The sequence below is a fragment of the Chenopodium album genome, chromosome 20 (assembly GCF_948465745.1).
Source record: "Chenopodium album chromosome 20, dcCheAlbu1.1, whole genome shotgun sequence".
Lineage (NCBI taxonomy): Eukaryota > Viridiplantae > Streptophyta > Magnoliopsida > Caryophyllales > Amaranthaceae > Chenopodium > Chenopodium album.
Genome location: NC_137853.1, coordinates 9,478,825 through 9,501,015, shown reverse-complemented (window position 1 = coordinate 9,501,015; position 22,191 = coordinate 9,478,825). Strand labels below are relative to the sequence as shown.

Here is a 22,191-nt window from a genome sequence, read left to right as displayed (position 1 = left end):
CACTTGTTTTGAAGATAGTTTGGATTCGTATTGGAGCTTGTCTTGTCTCATTTTGTGGTTGATCGGGACATTGACGTGTAAAGTAAAGGTCTTTTGATTTGAATGTTGAGGTGAGGGGGTGTGAATCTTTTGGATGGTTCATTGTTGATTATATGTTCTTCAGTTGTTTCGGGTTTTCCTTGAATGGGTTCTATTAGCTTTGATTGCTGGCTTGGCTTATAATTGATGTCTTGATGACAACGTAAACTTTTTAGTAAGTGTCTTTGTAATTAGGACTTTACTGTTACTGCAACTACTGAAATTTTGATGGTGCTCCAAAGCACCCTGTGAAGTGGCTAGGAGGACATGGAGATTCTAGAGGCTGTATTTATAAGTAATAGTCTCATTCAGTTCTATAATTTCGACTTACATACTATATATATATATGTTGAGTGTTACAGATTGTGGACTAGTTGAGTTTTGTTATTTAGGTGATGTAACACATGAAGTGGCTAGAAGCACATGGAAACGGTAAGCTGTATTGAAAAACTACCGCCTCATTTTGACTGCACGGACTATGTTGAAGTGCGTGAGGCTTTTACCATGCATTAGACTGTAAAAATGGTATTGCTTAACAATCATTTTCCATTTGTTACTAGCTCAATAATGACTAAAAACTAATTTGTTTAGTTTTGAAGAGAAGATACTGTGAGTAATATTGTGCATTTATTACAAATTGTTCTCTGTATTGCCCTATTGCTTCGAGTGATAAATAGTTAAATATGTTTATGTGATGAATATGCGGCATATTACATTTGGTCGTTGATCTTAACTTCTGGGCCTCTGGTGTAGCTGAGCATCAGTATTTACCATCATATTATTAGCTATATTTTGCAAAGTAATAACATATGGCTGAAGTGAGTGGCTGTTAAGTTAATGTACAATATACCCCCTGTGATGGTCAACATCATTTTTGTGAGTCAGTCAGATATGTTAATTATGAATGGTCTGATAGTGGTATTTCAATTTTTGCCTTCATCTTTGATCTTCACCCATTTGAGAGCTTGATTCTGGATTCAGATACAAATTGCTGCTCTGCTTGACTTTTCTGCAGTTTATGGCCTGATGCCTGAAGTTTTGTGAATGGAAGTAATTTGGTGCTATGCTTTGCAATTCATCTTTCTTCGTGTTTTGGCTTTATAATCATGAAGGTCACTTGAATTATATTTTTGTCAATGGTGGCATATGTTTATTGGCTATCATTAATATAAGCTGTCAGCTACGGGGGCCACAGATTTGTATGGCAGTAAGTAGTGTTTGATTAGTTTGTTCTACTCAGTTGTTGGTGTTCTGGATCCTGCCTTGCATCAACCGAATTGGAGTCTATGGTGAACTTACTTATTTCTACGTGCTAGCTCTTACTTAATAGATCATTTCACTATTCTATTAATTAATTGACCTATACATATCGTTGGATTGATTTTGATAGCTCTTTAAGTAGATTTAATTTGATTTTATGAGATTGAGATTTGCATTTGTTAGAAAGAATTAAGATTGCATATATTGAGATTTCGTAATTCAATTTGTTTGTGGTGAAGTGTTTTGGTCGATAGGAGCAGTTTTGATTTGAATTGACTGGAAATTTGTTAGTAGTAATTTGGTATGCTGTTGGAATTTGCGGTGTTAAATGTTTTTCTGTAGAACTAAGGAATCATTGTTCTGACATCCGTAGTTCCTTTGAATGATTGAATGAATCACATTTTTGACTATAGTATGGATTCATATTGGAGCTGATCTCCCTTTGTGGTTGTCAGGGATAATGAAATGTAAAGCAAAGGGCTTTTGTTTTGAATGTTGGGGGTAAGAGGAGGGGGTGGGGGGGTGAATTTCTTGGATGGTTCATCTTTGATTATATGTTCTTCAACTAGTTCGGGTTTTCCTTGAATGGATTTTAGTTGTTTTGATTGCTGGGTTGGCTTATGATTGTTGTCTTGAGGACAACATTTAAATTTAGGTAAGTGTCTTTGTAATTCCGGAATAGAATGCTTTGTAACTACTGAAATTTTGGTGGTGCGCCATATGAAGTGGCTAGGAGCTCATGGGGATATAAGTAGGCTGTATCGATATATTATCACTTCATTCAGTTTTGAAAATTGGACATAGACTATGTATGAGTTTCATATATTATGGACTCACTGAGTTTTATACTTTTGGTGCTGCCCCACATGAAGTGGCTAGAAGCACATGGGAATAGTAAGCTACGAAGTATATCAATAAACTATCTAGTTTATAATTAGTGATATCGTACATTAGACTGAAATTTGTATTAGCATATGCCTTCAGAACAGTCCCTGATATTATTTTTCATTTGTTACCTGGTACCAAATGTTGAGCTGTGAAGCAAATCACGTGCATAATTAGGAAGGATCAATTGATGAATGTGGTGGAGATGCGTATGTTGCAATGGATGTGTGGCTATACAAGAAAGGATCAATTGAGGAATGAAATAATTAGGAAGAAAGTAGGGGTTACATCTATTGAATACCAGATGCGGGAGAATCGCCTAAGATGGTTTGACCATATAAAAAGAAAACTAATTGAGGCTTTGGTAAGGATGGTTGAAGAGTGACAAAGTGTTCTGATCACAATTGGTAGGGGAAGACCTAAGAAAACTTAGAAGGGTGATTGAGAGCAATATGAGTGTTTTGGGGATTGAGGAAATATGGTGTTAGATAGGGTGGAGTGGAGGGAGAAAACTTGCGTTGAGGACATGTCATGGTTTAATATATATACATATTTACTTTTGTTCATTTTATTTTAGTATTTAGTTTTATTATTTAATCAACTTGTGTTTTGCAAACTTAACTAATTTCCTTTGCTAAAATTATCTTAAACCTTTATGTTTTTTACTCACATGTTTCCCCTCTCCTTTTTATCACCTTATGACTCTTTTAAAACTCTCTTAAATTTCATTTGTATACTCTTTCTGTTTCTCACTTCACACACCTTTTTTTAAAAAAACATTTATTCAATTGATTATCTTGTTACGCTCTTGTTCCTTTTTGGACGGTTTCTTATGACGATTATCTAAGCCGACCCAAATAATTTTGGGGCTAAGGCTCACTATTGCTCTGAGTGTGATGCATATGTTACGTGATTTGCAGCATTAGGTTGTTGAGCTTAATAAGGCTTAAAGGTTATCATGCAGTCTTTTGTGACTAATACACTGTTATGTCCTGCGACTTCTGGGCCTTGATCTTGCCTGAGCAAAAATATTTACCTTCAGATTGTCAGCTATTTTCTGCCATTATAGAAATGACAAGTGTGGGGCTGTTAAGTTATGTAATATAGATCCCCTGTAACAGTCAATATCATTGTTATAGTTGGTGAGTCTGATATGTTGTAAAACTTGTAATTACTCTGATAATGTCATTTCAGTTATCGCCCTCATCTTCTATTGTCACCCATTTGAGAGCTTGACTTCAGATTCAGGTACAAATTGCTGCTGTGCTTGACTTTTTAGTGGCTGATGCCTGAATGTTGCATGAATATGATTTGCTGTTATGTTCTGCAGTTAATCTTTCTTTTTGTTTTGGCTCTATATTCATTAAGTCTCTTTATTACTCCAATTAGATTTTTGTCCATGGGGGCACATTTCTATTGGCTATGCTTAAAATTTTCTGTCAGCTACAGGAGCTACAGATTTACATGGCATGTTATATGCTTCCTATGTGAATTGGCATGTTCTGTAGGTGAGCTTTTTTTTTTTTTTTTTTCAAAAAGAGCACAGAGTTGGTTAAAGTTATCGTTCAGGATTGGCTTCCTATTGCCTTCAAAAGGATGTTTGCTGTATACTTTGTGGTTAAAAGTTTGAGAAGAAGTTTTCTGTAAATGGATTACCTGCAAACTTTTGGCTTCATCCTATGGATTCCTGTAATTTTGTCCAATTCAAGAGTATGGTTGTCTTTTAAGATTTTTGTTGTTGCTACATAACTAGCTTCATCCCTTCGATGATTACAGTATAAAAAAAGGATGAATAATTATTCCTCAGGTTGCACCTCAGAAATGTTTGGGATGGAAATCTGCATTGCTGTACCTGTTAGCGGCTTCTTTGATTTGCTGTTATGCTTGTTGCCCCAGGTCAATGGTATCTGCAGTTTTTGAAGTAATTAGTGGTGCTCAGTGTTTGTTGCGGTCTTTGCCAGATTTTCAATTGGATCCATGGCCATCTGTTGGATCCAGCTTTTGCCCCTTGTATGTTGAAGCTGTAGTATACCGTGGTTATACAACTGTCCTTTATAACCTGGTTTGCACTATCTTGTCCATGGGCTTCTTGCTCATTTGTCCATAGTTGTGGAGTTTACTTGGTACAGTCTTCGGAAAAACACACCTCTACTCCTTGCTTGTTCTGTGTATATTAGCCCATATCCATAACCTCTGCTCTGGGTGGGACACATACATACCAATATTACCTGGTGAACTGCTGTGCTGCCTAATTATTAGAACCGTGAATTTTCATGATTGATCCTCTGATGAATTGCTTTATTCTTCGAAAATTTGCCCTTCTATCTGCATCTACCATCTAAATTCTTGAATTTCTCTAATCACACCCCTTATTGGAGTCAGGATGAAATGATGAATAATATGCGATAAAATATGAATGTCGACCCAGAAATTTAATGAGTTTGTATGGAAACTGTTTGGGTGTGGATTTTGTATTCTTATTATGTTGGATGTGTTGATGGTTAGTATTGTCTATAGTTGATGAATTTGATGTCCTTTGATGTCAAGTGCATTATCACTTTGGTCTTCCTTTTTTATTTTTAAGTTGTTTGTCTGAACATCTCTCTATGCATCTTAGGCAGTGAACACTTCAGTTTATTGCATTGTTACTCAGAGATATCCTGAAATAGAGCTTTTTTGATTTTTATGTGGCTGGTGTGTTCTCGATGTTGTTGGTTGCCTTCTTATGTCATCATGGATGTAACTTATGATTTTACCTTCCACATCTCAGATATTAAAAATAGCACGCTTTTGGATTCAACCATGTTGCTTGCAAGATGTCTTTTATTCTAGTCACTTCTTCTGACAGGTTGCGCACGGAAATTATTTCTAGTTTACAGATGGAATTTCCTATGTCTGACCTAGGGCCTTTGAGTTACTTTTTGGGGATTGCAGTTACTCGCACACCCAACTATATGTTATTGTCTCAGCAGAAGTATGCACAGGAAATTTTAGAGCGTGCAGGTATGAGTTCCTGTAAACCTGCCGACACTCCAGTCGACACTAAGTCTAAACTTAGTGCCAATTCGGGTTCTCCATTCCGGGATCCTACTCTGTATCGCAGTCTTGCAGGTGCACTTCAATATCTTACGTTTACTCGTCCAGATATTGCTTATGCGGTAACAACAGGTGTGCTTATTCATGCATGATCCCAGGGAGCCGCATTTTGATGCGTTAAAACGCATTCTGCGTTATATTCAGGGTACTATTGATCATGGTTTACATTTATATCCTTATGCTCCTACTCGCTTGATTACTTATACTGACGCTGACTGGGGAGGTTGTCCCGACACCCGTCGTTCCACATCGGGTTATTGTTGTTTTCTTGGGGACAACCTCGTTTCTTGGTCAGCAAAGCGTCAGCCTACTTTGTTTAAATCAAGTGCAGAGGCGGAATATCGAGGCGTTGCAAATGTGGTTTCTGAAGCTTGTTGGCTTTGTAATTTATTATTGGAGCTTCATTTTCCCCTTCTACAGGCTACTATCGTTTATTGTGATAATGTCAGTGCAATCTATCTCTCTAGTAACCCGGTTCATCACCAACACACCAAGCATGTGGAATTGGACATCCACTTTGTTCGGGAAAATGTAGCGTTGGGTGAAGTTCGGGTTCTACATATACCTTCACGATTTCAGTTTGCGGACATCTTCACTAAGGGCTTATCAAGGGAGCTATTCTTAGACTTCAGATCCAGTCTATGCGTTCGTCCTCTGCCGCTTCGACTGTGGGGGTGTGATAGATATTATTTTCTAGATAATATTTGTCGGATATATTTGTATGTATTTTGTATAATTATCTTATTAGATTCCGAACATGATTAGGAATCGCCTTGTAACATTATATATAGTGATCAATGGTACACACTCCAATTTGAGGAGTTTTCCCGAAATCTAACAGTAAGTTTTCCACGACTTGCTTAAGATGATGCTTGTAAATTTAAAAAACAGAACACCACATTTGATCTTTTTCATTCAGATGATGCAGTGTTCTGAGAAACCCAAAAGGTATCATGGAAAGTTTCAAAAATTTGGATCATTGCTAAATCATGGAGCTGCACCAACCAATGTTTCTATCATTACGTATATATGTGTAATGTGTGTGTCACCCAAAAGTAAACTCTAAACTTTGAGTGGAAATTTACCTGTTAGCCTGCAGTATTTGAGGTTGTATCTCTGTAAGAGGCCGATGTCTAGTTATGTGGGTCTTGATTACCGATGAATCTATCAATCGTGCTGTGGAGGAAGGCCGGCAGGGGCGACCTGAGAACACATGTGCACCACAGGATTGCAGCCTACCCAGAACCCTGGGCTAACCCACCCTTAAATAGGTGATCTGGGTTGGGAAGGTGCATATGCCTCACCCATGTGGTCTCAGGTCGCTCCTGTGGGACTTCACCACCTGATATAATACAATCTATTTTTATAATTTTATGATAATATTTGAATTGTTGTTCTAAGATTTCTAGGTGTTGTTTTTATAGTGCAACCAGAATTGTACGTGAGTACTTCAGTGTTGTACTACATGAAATGTTGTGGTACTACTGTACTAGCTTGGGGAGCTGTACAAGTCATCTCAGAGTTTCAGTTTGTACTACTATTAATGATGTTGTACTAGAGTTGTACAAGATCTTCTAATTTGTACTACTGTTGGTTTATATGGCATACCTAGATGAAATTTTATAAACAATTTAAGAAAATGCTAGTCCTGAGCATTCTTCATACAATTATACAAGAGTTACAATTTTTACTCTTGAATGTTCAAAAAAGAGAAATTACCTAGTTTACCTGTGGTGTGATTGCTTGTAAATCTCGTTCGTTCCAGAGATTTGTACCAATTGGCTCAGCTATCACCAAATGACTGAAATTTAATTAGCATGAGAAAATTTTAGTCATTTGATGAATTGCTGAGCAGTTAGTCCGCATCCCTGATCTTAAAATCGCGGTAATTCCTTGAACAATGGAACACATTAAGAAAAGGTTCTTAAGGTAGATGTTTTGCTGTTGTTAGCAGGATTCAGATGTTTCTGGATGATGAGCATTTTTTTGGATTTATAGCAGCCAGATGTTTGGCTTAATGGTGTGAATTTAACCACAACAAATTGATACACCTAACTCAATTATTAACCTAATATACTCTTAAAGGATTTTCTAGAAATGAAATAAAAGTGATCTATAGGATTTTCTAGAATTTCCTTAATTCCATATGTACTTTTCTATATGTACTAGTCGTTGGCCCGCGCGCTACGCGCGCGGTCCCCCAACGTTATTTTGTTTCCGTGATTAGTGTGTGATTAGGCGTATTTTATGTGTTAATGCAGGTTAATTTGGCTAATGATTAGCTTAGTTGTAGGAAAATTTTTAAAAGGTTAGCCTGTACAATATCAATTTATTCAATTTTTTTTTTTTTTTGTATTTTATTTAAATTCTATAATAATGTCTATAATATTTTTGCTGCTTAATACAAAAATATTAGGCCCAAAGGCAACTAATAATCCTACAACATGCAAATTTTGGAAATCATGTTACTTTGTAGTATGATACATACTCCTTATTGATTAAGATGATTTGTGGTTATCTTAATATTAGCTTAGGTGTGAGTAAACTTAAAATATGAATGAATGAAAAGAAACTTAAATTGTAGGCAAATTTTAAAGTAATTCAATAATAACAAAGCACTATCAAATATTTTTGACATGGATAATAATTGCAATAAAGTTTTTTTTTTTCTTTCTAAAAAATGAACTAATTATCGAATACAAATTTATATTGATCGTAAATTGCAAATTCTTCATATTACATATAAAATCTCTTTCATTTTCACCAAACATGCAAATTCCTCAAAATTAAAGGTTTTTACATGTTGGCGCAATTCTCCCAAGTTTTTTGGTAGGAGTCGGGTGTATTTGATGAAAGTTAATTCCATTTGTTTCATGTAAACACCGACTCCATTTGCTTTAACGCTCAACTTGGGCGCTATTAATAAACTCTAATACAAATATATTGTTGACGAAGTCAATTTAACCGGTTGCAACATAATTGTACTAAAGAATAATTTTAGGGAATACGTTACCACGAACTTTGGTGCTAACTCCCTATTCTACCATTAACTTTGCTGTTGACCGTTTATCCAATGATTTTATGTAATGGTATTTTTGAGGTAAGCCCCCTCCTTTCTTAACCCTTTCCTTTCTCAGCATGCCCTTGCCCTTGCCCTTTCCTCTCCTGACATGCCCTCTCTCTTTTTTGACATGTCAACTCTATCTTTCATTACTCCTCTTTCAAACCATTTTTTTCTTGATTTCCTCTCATTAGGTCCCTCCTTCTCTTTCTCCTTCCCATTCTCTTCTTTCTCTATCTCTCTCTTTCTCTCCCTCCTTTTCTCTCCATTTCATTCTCCTAATGTATCTTCCTCCTTTTCTCCCTCTCTTCTTCCCTCGTCTTTTGCTCTCTCCCCCTCCTCCTGTTTTCCTCCCCATCCTCTCTCTCTATCTCTCTCTCTGTCTCTAAAGCAATTCAAAGTATGATTTTACAAACATAATTAAAAACAAAAAAAAACTGATGAATTCTCTATATATTAACAATTGACTTTTATTGGTTTTACAAAATTTAAAACTAAAGTATTATTTACTACTTCTTGATTACATACTAAAAAGATGGTTCTCTAAAGATTTCTGCATCAATCTCTTTCTTCTTCGTTGATGAAATAATTCCTGTGACCCCCCAATGTGATTACCCCCCCAATCCTGTGATTACCCCCCAATGTGATTTTGTCTCGGTGATTAGTGTATGATTAGTCGTAGTTTATGTATTAATGTAATTTGTTGCATTTTGTTTGTCGATTTTCTTTTGCTCTGATTGGTTAGTGTATTATTTTATGTGGCAAGCCTTAAATTTAATTTGGCTAATGATCAGTTTAACTATAGTAATTAAATAATGATGCAGGCGTAGGGGCAAAGGATCTTGTAGATAACCATTATCACTTTCCCTCCTTTGTTCCCTCTCTCCTTCCTTATCTAATGATACAATAAAATTTACATAGATAATCCATATCCCCCCTCCCTCTTTCATAGCTCTCAACTTCTCATCCTCACCCTTTTCCATCTTCCATTATATTTTCACACTTTACTTATATGGTTTTACAATATTTAGAATCTTTTCAAAATGTACCGGGCTTTTTACCTAATTCTCTTTTCCAGAAGCCCCTCGCAATTTTTATTTCTTCACTTCACATTGTTAATTCCTCTTCATTTCTCTCTTCCATAGCCTCTAAGTCTCTTCTTTAATCAAACACTAAGAATGGTCTTTTGAAGTAGTGTTTCTCATCTTTTCCTTTCTTTATTACCCTAAAACATCTCCAGTTTCTCTCTTTCCCTTTATCTCCCCCTTAACATAGCTTTGCCCCACTCCTTCTAATTTTAAAATGGATTTTAAAAATTATAGGTCGTACTTACTCCCCTCTCATTTAATCCTTCATTTATTGGCTCAAACTCTCACACTTTCTTTCTTTCTCCTTTCCTATCCATGTTCCATCCTCTAAAAAGCTTTGAAAAATATAGGTCACACTTGCTCCTTTTTTTCCTTTTTTCGTTGGCCCCTCTCTCTCTCTCTCTCTTTTCCCCTCGGCCCCTATCTTTTTCGGCTTTACTCTATCTCCATCTTTCTTAATTACGACCTCCCTCTCTCGCTTTCTTTCTTTCATGGCCTTTCTATCTCTTCCTTTCCCCCTTTCTCTCTCCCGATCGACCCCTTTTCTTTCCTTTCTTTGATTATGATTATAATCTTAAAAAAAAATAGTCTATTTTTAATTAAAGTGCTTTTCATCTGTTTCTCCTTTTTTGAATCCCCTCCTTGTTTTTCTTTCTTCATTTTTACATTCCTAATTTCTATCATTTATCTCCTTTGTCGCGGTTGTGTCTCTCTACAATTAGTACGCAATCCCCCAATTTGGCAATTTCTAATTTTGTTATATATTAGATGATATCATGTGTGTTGATTATTAATAACGTATTAGTGCGCAATCCCCCAATTATTAGTGAAATTTAATTTATTATAATTACATAAATTGATTATTATTACTCAATTGATGGATAGATTTAAGTTGTAGTTTCTTATGCTCTATTTTTTTTTTGATGGGGTTCTTATGCTCTAATTATAATAACTATACTAATAATGACAATAATAAAGTTATTTCTGTTATTATTGTTAAATTGAGTTTTAAAAGACTATTAGCGTTTTAATAGTATGATGATTATATAAGAATTGTTTAGTATTCTTTAATTTGGGCTTTTGTTGAAGAGCAATGGTTTATAAAAAAAAAAAAAAAGGTACAAAAAAAAACTTACGTTTAAAAAAAGAAGCTGAAAAAACTTACGTTTTTTCTACTAATCTTTTAAACGGTTCGTGAGTTCAGAAGCTGAAAAAACAGAAGTCTGATTTTGTGTGTTGGTTACACGTTGCTCTTGGCCCAAAAAGTGTGTTGGTTACATGTGTTTTTGGTATGTGTTTTTGACAATTATAGGTCGTACTTGCTCCCCCCTTACTTAATCCTTACTTAATGGCTCATATTCTTTCTATCACTTTTTATTAATTTCTTTGGATCCTTATTACATCCTGTAAAAAGCTATGAAAATTATAGGTTGCACTTGCTTCTTTTTCCCCCTTTTGTCCCGCGATCTCTCTGATTTTTCTCTCTCGTATTATTTGTATCTCTAATTTTCTTCCGACATCCCTCTCTTGCTTTTGTTCTCTCCTGGTCCTTCTCTCTATCCCTCTCCCTCTTTATCACTCAATGTCTTTATTTCTTTATTGCGTTATTTTTTTCTCTTTCAACCCCTTCTTCATTACCTGGCCCTATTTCTCTTTCTTTCCTTCTTTCTATCGTACTCTCCAACCCTCCTAGCCATCCCTCTTTTTTCTTTCTCTATCTTTTACCGGCCCCTTTCCCTTCTCTCCTCTCACTCATCTCCTTCCCATCCTTTTTTTCTCTCACATTTTCTCTTGCCCCCCTCTCTCTCAACCCCTTTCCTTTCTCAGCATGCCCTCTCTTCTCCTGACATGCCCTCTATCTCTTTCGACATGTCTTCTCTATCAATCATTACTCCTCTTTCAAACCATTTTTTTCTTGATTTCCTCTCATTAGGTCCCTCTCTCTCTCCCTCCCTCCCCCTCCCATTCTCTTCTTTCTCTATCTATCTATTTCTCTCACTCCTTTTCTCTCCATTTTATTCTCCTAATGTATCTTCCTCCTTTTCTCCCTCTCTTCTTCCCTAGTCTTTTGCTCTCTCCCCCTCCTCCTGCTTTCTTCCCCATCCTCTCTCTCTCTCTCTCTAAAGTATGGGTTTACAAACATAATTGAAAATCCTCATGAATTCTTTATATTTTAACAATTGACTTTTATGGTTTTTCAAAATTTAAAACTAAAGTCTTATTTACTACTCCTTGATTACATACTAATAAGATGGTTCTCTAAAGACTTTTGCATCGATCTCTTTCTTCTTCGTTGATGAAGTCCCTTACCATTTTTTTTCTCCATTTCCTCCTCCGTCTCTTCTAATTTTCAAAGTCTCTTTCACAATTATGCACTAAAAATGGTCTCTTGAAGTGTTTCCCATCTCTTCATTCCTCTATTTCCTTGAAACCTCTTTTTCTCTTTTTCCCTTTATCCCTCAATCTTGTCTATTTACTCCCTCTTTTTTATAATGACATTTAAATTATAGATTGCACACTTGCACCTGTTCTCCTATTACTCGTTCTTTCCTTTAAACTCTTTAGTTGTTTCTCGCTTTCTTTCTTTTTTACATGATCCTTCTTGTCCCAAGCCCGTAAGTTCTATCCTTTTAAGGCTTTAAAAATTATAAGTTGCACTTGCTCCTTCTCCCCCGAGGCCTTTTTTTTGCACTCTCTCCCACGTACGATCCCCTCTATTTATCCTAGTTTCTCTCAATCTCCATCTTTCTTTTGGCTTTTCTTTCTCTCATTTTCTTTTGGCCCTTCTCTCTCCCTCGACCTATCTCTCTCCATCTCACTCTATTCTCTATCCCGATCCCTCTCTCCCTCTGTATATATATTTCTTTTATATCTTTCTCTTTAAATTAGACCCTTACCTCTATCTCTCTCTTTTTGTATCCCAACCTCTTTCTCTCCCTTTCTCTTCTTCGTCTCCTCTCCCCTTCCCCTCACTTTTTCTAAGTCTCATCCCTCTCTTGGTCTGCCCTCTTTCTCTCTTTTTTGACTTACCCATTCTCATTCTCCCTTGCCCTCTTTCTCTTTATCAACTGTTCTTTCTTCTTCCCCCTTTCTCTAGACGCATCTCTCTCTTGGATGCTCTCTCTCCTTCCCCTCGCCCCCCTCTCTCTAAAACTATATACTACTAAGGTTGTGTAAAATTAAAATAAAAACATGTATTCATGAAACTAACTTGATTCTACCATAATTTTGAATTTTAATTTTAAAGGTGCTTCTAAGTAGTTTACTTTCTGATGATTGATGAAAACGTGCGTTGCACGTGGTACCAAGGTATCACTAAATTTTCAATGTGTAACGATTTGTTTATAAGTGTAGTTAATTAATTGTGAGTTTTTTTTTTTTTATTTTTTTTTTTATTTTTTTTGTGGTAACTGGCACTTAATAATTGTAGGCATGGTAAATGAAAATGCAGCAATTTTTGTAATGGAAATGTAGGGAAAGCCAAAAATAAATAAAAAATAAAATAAAACAAAATAAATGCATAGAAAATTACTTCAATACCCAATTTTAACATTTCTACAATATTGTTCTAGACACGTAAAGTTGAATGATACATCCAAATCAGAGGCAAACATTTATACCCAATAATTATTAATACCTATAAACAAAAAATATGTTTGGTTTTAATAAACTTGATGCTTCTAATTCCTTTTACCATCATATCAGCAAAGAAAGAAAGAAAGTACAAAATATTGTAAAATGACATCAGCAAAGCAATAACATCAGAAATGTTCTTCTGCCTTTGCCTTTGGTTGCTCTGGTGGAGTCGGAGGTTCTGCCTTTGGTTGCTCACGTTTTGTAACTTGGTGCACCCTTTGAACCACCTAAGTATTCTCAATGCTACTTGGGTCTTTGACAAAAGGCAAGAACGAATGGCCATCTCGAATTTTAGATTTCTGATCCCTTTCTTTATTTTTCTTCTCTATTCCCTATCAGTTTAACATAGCCAATGAACAAGTATCAAGCCAAACGTTGCAATTAGGCTTTGATAACTTTATTATATCTGATATGAGTAAATATTTAATCCCTTATTTCTACAATAAAATGTAGAGATTGCCTGAAAGTCTAGAAAAAAAAAATGAATAACAAATCTGAAAGAATTCACTTACATTAGCTACATTCTTCTTATAGCTATGAGCAAAGACCCTCTTACATGCTGAAAACCAGTTTCCTTTCTTCCCCATTTTGCTAACATTACTATGTTCAACTTGCTGCACAACATAAGATAATGAATCTTAGTCAGTTATTAGAATCATTATATTGATTTTAGTTTGGGGAAGCCCCGAGTACGTAATTGCTTGCATGTTGTCAAACCTATTTCAGGGCACAATTCAATTAATAAGACTTCAAATTCGAACAATTTCCAGCAAAAGCAATTAAACTGTTGTTGATAATAGGACACTGGTTTAAGTCAACATATGAGTTTCATTCTAATAGCAAAAAGAATAAACATAAAATCAATCCAAAAAATTATCAATAATTAATAAATTGAGAATATAAATCACAAGCAATGCAAATTCATAAATACCAAAACAAAGAAAACAGAACAAACACAAAAAAATTAGAAAAACAGAAAAATTAAATCAATCTTGTAAATTAACACCAATAAATTTAACTGAGAACATAAATTACATACAATGGAAATTCATAGAAATCAAAGCAATTAAATAGGAGAGAAAGGAACTAAATAAAAAATCAGAATACTAAATGAAAAAGAAAATAAAAACGAGATAGTGAAAACAGGTATACATTATACTTTTAAAAAGGAAAAATCAGAATACCAACATAAAAAAATCATATAATTTCTGAAAAATAAGCAACCAAATGAACTAAAAAAAAGAAAAGAAAATGGAGCTTGTTGTTGCTATTTGCTAGTGACATTTCGGATTGACAATGCTCCTTCTCTCTTTCCCTTCTTTCTCTCGCATTGTTACCGTCACATTTTCCCTATCTCCCTCTAACCCTTTTGTTCCCTCATCATCAGCTCCTCTCTTACCTCCTCTTGCTCCTATTCTTCTCTCCTTTTAACTCTTCTATTGTGGTCTTGATTATTCAGTTCGTCCTACTTGCTCCCTCACTCTTCGTCATTCCTTTTTTCTATCGCTCCTCTCATTTATCTAATGTGGTTATTAAGATATTCTCTTTTTAATAATATATATTTCTGTCATATCATTGAAAAGATATCTTAATAACCATGACCATATAATATCTTTTCAATGACATGACAAAGGATACAGTAGGGGGAGAAAACTACAGCAATGCTTACTTTTCGGTTATTCATTTATGTCATATACTTACTGCGCAGAGTTCAGAGCAGTTAGAGAAGGCACCGAAAAGTAAGCATTATTGCTGTAGTTTTGGTTTAAAGGGTTAGTAGGGGGAGAGAGATAATTAAAAAGAGAATATCTTAATAACCATTACCCTTAGAAATTTTTCATAGCTCTCCTCTACCCTCACAAAATTAGGGAAATACCACCATTGCCCTTTTCCCCCTTTCCCTGTTATAGCCTTATGTCATTCCCAATATCACCAAAATGATGTACGAATCAGCATATCAATGAAAATCCAAACATATCTCGGTTAGCTGGTCCTGCCAGGAAACTCAGGTCCATATCATATGCTACATCCAGAGTCCTTGAATCCTCAACTTTGACAAGAGGTGTTACAGAGCAATTGTAATCCAAAAACATAACTGCGTATCCATAGAGAGTAAGGTCCTGCTTACTTCCAGTAGATTGCAACCTCTCTCCAGTCTCTTTAGAAGCTTCATCCTGACCAACAATAACATGCAATAACAGTAAGCTTGGCCTAGATGATCCATCACCATAGCTGCTGAAATGATAGCAGAAGCTTAAATTGACTATACTGACACAATTGGACTGAGAAATTGATATTCGCTAACTTTATAAATAAATAAAAACATGACCACAGCTCATCTGATGACATTTGGCCCACTTGTACCTAGCAAGGGGTGCTCATTTCTGGGTAGCTGCTACTGTTCCGACACGGATGAGGTTCTATATTCAAATATACTGACACAATTGGACTGAGAAATTGATATTCGCTAACTTTAAAAATAAATAAAAAACATTACTACAGCTCCTCTGATGACATTTGGCCCACTGGCACCTGGCAAGGGGTGCTCATTTCTGGGTAGCTGCTACTGTTCCGACACGGCTGAGATTCTATATTCAAATATGCAAACAACTTGTAAATTTAACAAAATAAATATCAAAAACCAAAATTCTGTTAACTTCTATAAAAGCTAAAACCCTGTAATATTAACTAAAGCATCAAGGAGCTATTGCGAGGAGGTGAGGTGAAGAAGTGAGGCGAGGCGACCGAGGAGATGAAGGTGACATATGTCAAGACTATTAAGATCATGGAAAGATTGAAACCCCAGCCCTTACTATTTTTCTATTTTATATGAAAACCAATCTAAAAGTTTCAACTTTTTGATAGGATAACACAATTTCACAAAAATAAATAAATAAATAAATAAATAAATAAAAGAAAAATCAAAATAAAAATAAAAATAAAAAAATTTCTGAAACAACCATCAATCATTCTAATTGCTCTTACATCCAATAATGTTATAGTTCAGCAAACATAGTTTAATTTCAACCATCAATCATTCTAATTGCTCATACATCCAAAAAGATGGGCATAAGCAATACATTGTTGTTACATCCAAAAACTTACACATGAATCACTTAACTATCAATATTCAACCTCCCTTCCAAATTAAGCATCAACATATAAGATAAGAATACATTGATCATTACATTCCTAGTACAAAATCCAGCATTTAACTAAGTCTAATTCAATGTAATTCTTCCCCAAACTAACAAGAAATGTGGAAATTTTTCACATTGAGCTATAATCCAACAAAATCTAGATTCAATGTGTGCATACTTTGTTGCACTTGAATATTCAATTCCAAGTTGCACTTGAATATTTGCATAATTTGTTCAAAATTTTCTGAATTGAATCAACTGTTCAATTCAAATTTCCTGAATCAACTGAGAATGCTTGTTGCATGCACTTGAATATTGCATATTTTGATACTCCCTACATCCTACAATGTGCGCATACTGTAGAATTATTCATAACCTGAGTTTTTCCTGATATAAGTTTCAAGACCGTGACTAAAGACAGTTTCCTATTTCGCTAACTAAGGGTAGTTAATGCGGTAGAATGTGAAATCATCCCTAATGAAGAGTATATTTGGTGTTGTCTGTATAAACAAATAGATCATTATTAAATACATAACAATTTTTCCATTGTAGTTGCATTTTTTTTTGTATCCAATTAAGCCAGATTATTCTATTAAGCCTGATTATCTTTGACCCCGTAATCCCTAAAAAGCTTAGACTAATATCTTTATCTGTTACTTTGCTTCAGGACTTATTCAATCTTCTTCGGTTCATTTTTTATTAGTTTTCATAGTGCTATGAAGAACAGGCTTCATTAGCAGACTTAGTTAGAATTGGTGCTTAAAGTGATAGATACTGAAGATAGTATATTCACGAACAGTCTAATTAATGCAACATTATAAATACATTACCCTAATTAATTATGTCCCCATCTGAGTACTTGCCACTTGGGCAGTTGTATTTGGCTTATTTTAAACATCAATTCTACTGTAATTTATATATTTTTTGGGCCAAAATATAAAAAATTGTCCAAATAATACAATTTTCTTTGGTCCAAAATAATTAACAAGCCTATAATAGAGACATGTTTTGAAAATTCTGTTTAGTTCTTTAGAATATTAAGCTGTTGAATCTATTCAAACATTGATTTTTTCTTTGATAGAAGGTCTATTGATCAAAGCTGAAATTTTTATAGATTTTTCAAACAACTATATACAAAAATGTCTAACTATAGTAATCTCTCTATTATAAATACTTTGTATAATTTTTCACAATCTCCAAGAAGTAAGTTTTTTTTGTGATTATATGTTAAAGTAATAAATCTAATAGCATCTAATGTGATAATATCTTTCAACTCCGATAAAATTGCAAGGAAAAATAGTCAAAGTCAGTAAATTTTTATGTTGAAAAGTCATACGTAGTAATTAATTTGACACAGAGAGAGTACGTGAATTATAGTAAAAGGTGAAAAAAAAAAACTTACATAAGCAGCCAGATTAAGATCAGTATCCCGATATCCAAGTTCTTTGAGAAACTCCCTTAAATGTAAAAATGGGCTTGATATCTCTGTTATGAACAATGCTGCTATCATCTCTGATACACACTACAATTTGTTTTCAAACTACAATCAATCTCACAAAATAAATAAATGCATAAAAGATTTTGTTAAACATAGCTCCCACGTTAAATACATTTATTAATATGAATAAATCACACGTCAATAAGTGTTACTGGTACAAAATATTGAACATAGCGTTAAATTAAAATGAAAATAATAAGTACCTTTTGATATGAAATACCAGCTACAATTCCGATAATGCTGACCAAATGATGAATTGTGTTGTCAAGATTTGATTTTTTGTCAAATTGAGAGCATACCAAATCATATATCAAGTACCCCATTGTTACTGCCAAGGCTTGTATCTACAATATAACACAAATTAAACGTTCATTACCCCAAATAAATAAAACCCGTAAAATATTCAAAGAAAATTACTTTACCCGTCTCTAACAATTCTTACTGTTTAGACGGTGATTGTCTTACAAGAAGATCAGATCTTTTTTGTTTACCTGTTGTGGGTTGGAATTAGAGTTATTTGGGCAAACAGGGCAACTCCAATCTTTAACAGAATGAGAAGCTAAAGTAACAGCTAAAATTGCATGAGTTGTTGATACAATTCTGTTGCAAAATTCATATGAATAATTTGGGATAAACTTTTTTGTTAACATGAAATAGGCACTCCATGATATTACTGCCAATAGTGTTGTGTTCACCATACCATCTTCCATTTGAAAGAGATTGTTTTTAAAAAAAAAAAAAAAAAGTTTTTGAATTTTTGGAGAAAGAAATTAAAGAAGAAAGGCAATGGAGGAGAAAAAGGGCAAAATATGAATTAAAGAAAGGGTTGACAAATTAAGGTCAAATATATAGTAGTGGTAGGAGCTAATAAACGGTTGAACATTTAATACTTCCCCTCCGTCCATTTAAATATTGAGATAATTGGACTTTTATATCTCGGAGCTCAACATCTAAATCCAATTTCTCTTCTTGCTCAGAAACATACATGTCATGGTACTTTTGATTTTCCTAGAAGAGTAAAAGATACAAATAGGTAAATAATATGTCATGTGATTCAAGTAAGGAAAAACAGAAAACAAAACTTTACCTTTCTACTTTGTTCGAGCTCCATCTCCAACTACTGCTCTATCTTCTCATTCCTTCCCTGTTAAAAATAATGCAAGCCCCAAGAAATAATAAGCAGGGATATGGAAGCTAATACAAATATTTCCCAATCACTAACACCGACGACTAAATTATAACTAATCAATTTAGAGAGATTAATCCCTGAGTTAACCCTTGACAGCTTGATTAAAGAAACTAATGACAATATAACAACAATAATCATGAAATCAAATTATACCAAATTCCAATTAATTAAAATCAAAATACCTGGGCAACTTCGTAAGCTGAGAGGAGGCTCAGATCATCTAATTTTTTTTTTTTTTTTTTTTTTTTTTTTTTTTTTTTTTTTTTTTTTTTTTTTTATGGTAAATAATGAGTTCTACCTTATAAAATTTAAAAAATTAAAAATGGCAGAGGAGGTTCAGATCGGCATAGTATCAAACAATATATTTGGTGTGGCTATTCAAGCAAGGGAAAAATCAACCATGGCGTCAAACCAAATCTGAAAGAGATGCGCATTTGAGGAGCAAGAAAATATCAACATGCAAACACACCCATCAAATTGCTGCCAAGCCAAATGACAAATTACCCAAAATAAGAAATGCCCACAAAAACCAAACTGAAAATTGATTACTATAAACAATTATTTATCCTCATAGCCTTCAAGTTCTCTGATCATTCAGCTACCAATTAAATCATAAAAATAATTATCAAAAATCGAACAACTCAATAACAGCAACTGAAGAATCTCTGATGTAACTGGGAATAAGACTCCGAAATCTTTCCTGTCCAGCAGTATCCCTAAAATTGGCAGTTAAAAGGTTCAGAATATGGGATAGAATCATATAAATCATGTCTTCAAGACAACAAATTATATTGGTAAATCAATATATCGTTATGAGATGGGAAATCTGGATAGGTATTTTTCTGCTAGTATTAGCAATGAGCTCAGGGTGCTTAAGAAATTTGTTTGTTACTGCTTTAACATGAATATACAATATCAGTACAAATTTGTTAGTTATAGCTTCAACATGATTACACATTATCAGTATAAGCAATGAAATTTGTTTGTTACAGTATCATACCAGAGCTGCAAGCGCACTGTTCGGTCTTCAAGATACATGGTTTTCGACAAGAAGTCAATCCCAATAGTAGCCTGCCATTAAGTTGACAATATTAAAAAAAAATGTTAATAAGTCAAAACACATGTATTTCCTAGATTTCAATATACATCAAATACACAATAAACAATACCAAAGCATAAGAGTTGCACATATGGCTATACCAGCATAATTTCATAATGATGTGACCTGAAGTTTGGATGGCCATAATTCTTCTGGATTATTACTTTACACTGTAGGATATTAGGATCTCACTAATTTCCAATTCTAAACTTGTCCATTAAATATTAAGAAATCTCCACTATATATTAAACGGTCCAACTCTAGAATGAGAAAAATATACTGTATAAAGCATACAAATTTGACAAGGAAAGTCCAAATTTTATTACAGGAAGTTGAACTCATCTCCTATGACAATGTGGCTAATATCATTCATAAAACATCATGGCAATCTATAATTATATTGTTGGCCATGAAGTGCAAACCATCCTTTAGCACAAGTCATGCCTCCCACGGAAGATTTTATATATATAGAAATCGGTAGTATCTTGGTTTCATCAAATTAAAGATGTCCTTATTGACTTTAAACCTACAAGTTGCTTGTTGGTGTAATTTACCAAATTACCAATTATACATATTACGATTTTAAAAAGGTTCAATTTTGATGTTCGATATCTGAATCATACCCGAAACTAAGGTTGGGAATGATCCTACCTGAAACTAAAGTGACCTTATAAACTCCTGCCTAGAGTCATGCCTCTGATCCTATGATCAGTCAACAAATTACAGAACCACGCACTTGATTGCGGAATGACAATTCTCTTGATAAATTATAATTCTGCTCCATATTATCACAAAATTGCAATTGTATCTTAATTAATGAAAATTCTCCTGAAAACTTTGTAATCATAACGTGAAACAGGGTAAGTTAGGCACAAATACACAATTCAATAAAAACAAACAGCAAAATTAGGCATATAATCATATCATATTATCATTTGAGAACAATTACACAAACTATTATCAATTCCAACAAATTCACAACTCAAATTCGGCTACCATTCCAGCATGCATCAATCTCAATTTACATCGATCACATATTCACATGGAAATTAAAAAATGAAGACGATAAACCTAAATCCAACGTAAATAAAATGATTAACCGCAATTTTCAATACAACAATAATCTAACACATTACAATCAAAATGCAATAGAAATTGCAACAAAATGAAATCATGATGATCACGAATCATAAAAATAATTATCAAAAATCGAACAACTCAATTAACCTATTTCATCAATTCACCAGCAAATAAAATCAGAAAAAATACAGAACAAAAAACCTATTTCATACCAAAATACAGAACAAAAAACCTATTTCATCATTTCACGAGCAAATAAAATAAGAAAAAATTGGGAAAAAAAAAATGAAGATGATCTCACCCATATCCATGCTCATAATAAGGTAAATTAAAGAGAAGAGTTAGAACACCATCGAAAACCGAACCATCCTATTCTTCGCCATACGAATTCAATTAATTTGATATTTTACATTGAAGAAAAACTTACAAAAGAATTGAAGCCATACGAATTGGTACTTCGAGAAGCAAATTAGTGGAAGGCATGATTGATTGCTAGCTTGCTTTGCTTTGCTCTGATTCGATTGAAGATAGTCTAGAGCAGTTGAAGAAGAACTCTTCAATTGAGGAGAGAGAAAAGTGAATGAAGAGAGAGCAAACACATGGACACCAATCAACGAAGGAAACTGAAAAGCCAATCCTACCCCTGAAATTTTGGTGCTCCAGCAAGGGAGACAAAGGGCAAAGGCGGTATTCCCCTGTTCCTAAGGAACAGTAAATTTGAAGCAAAACTTGTGCAACAGTAAGTTGCTTCGGGGCTTTTTAAGAGTTAAGGATTATACTATACCAAAATCCGGTTCACTTCAACTTAAAAAAAATGTTCAATATACATTAAGTTTTAAGGGTTTGTATTTTTCAATTGATGATCTTTATTATAGAAAGTATTATGTGCGCCAATCTTTTGAAGGAGAAAAGTCTTTTTACAGAAGAAGAAAATTCTGTTTTTCCGAGGGAGAAATTGGAGAATTCTTTAACCTAAAAAAGGAATAAATAATTATAAACCTAAAATAAATAAAAGTAAAGGACATAGTTAGACATGACAATCCTAACCCGACTCGAATGACCCGACCCGCGACCCAAAATC

At 34.1% G+C, this 22,191-nt stretch overlaps 1 protein-coding gene across 13 annotated transcripts; it reads right to left on the bottom strand.

Moving 5' to 3' along the window:
- Positions 1-12,971: 12,971 nt before the first annotated feature.
- Positions 12,972-21,858, bottom strand: LOC145598177 (uncharacterized). Of its 13 annotated transcripts, none has more exons than XR_014103491.1 (8): positions 20,682-21,858; positions 19,932-20,002; positions 18,830-19,647; positions 18,234-18,750; positions 17,946-18,086; positions 17,647-17,766; positions 13,617-15,278; positions 13,390-13,436 (listed from the first exon to the last, which is right to left on the bottom strand). XR_014103491.1 is itself a non-coding variant. In XM_081654494.1 (7 exons), exons 3-7 carry the CDS (start codon positions 18,450-18,452, stop codon positions 13,332-13,334), a joined length of 687 nt encoding a protein of 228 aa, XP_081510620.1. In that variant the 5' UTR covers positions 18,453-18,750; positions 18,830-20,002; positions 20,682-21,858; the 3' UTR covers positions 12,972-13,331. The 13 variants fall into 13 exon arrangements, 1 of the variants encoding a protein (XP_081510620.1); XR_014103493.1 differs by having other exon boundaries at positions 18,830-18,886; XR_014103492.1 differs by having other exon boundaries at positions 18,830-20,002; positions 20,682-20,865; positions 21,538-21,858.
- Between the last annotated feature and the right edge of the window lie 333 nt (positions 21,859-22,191).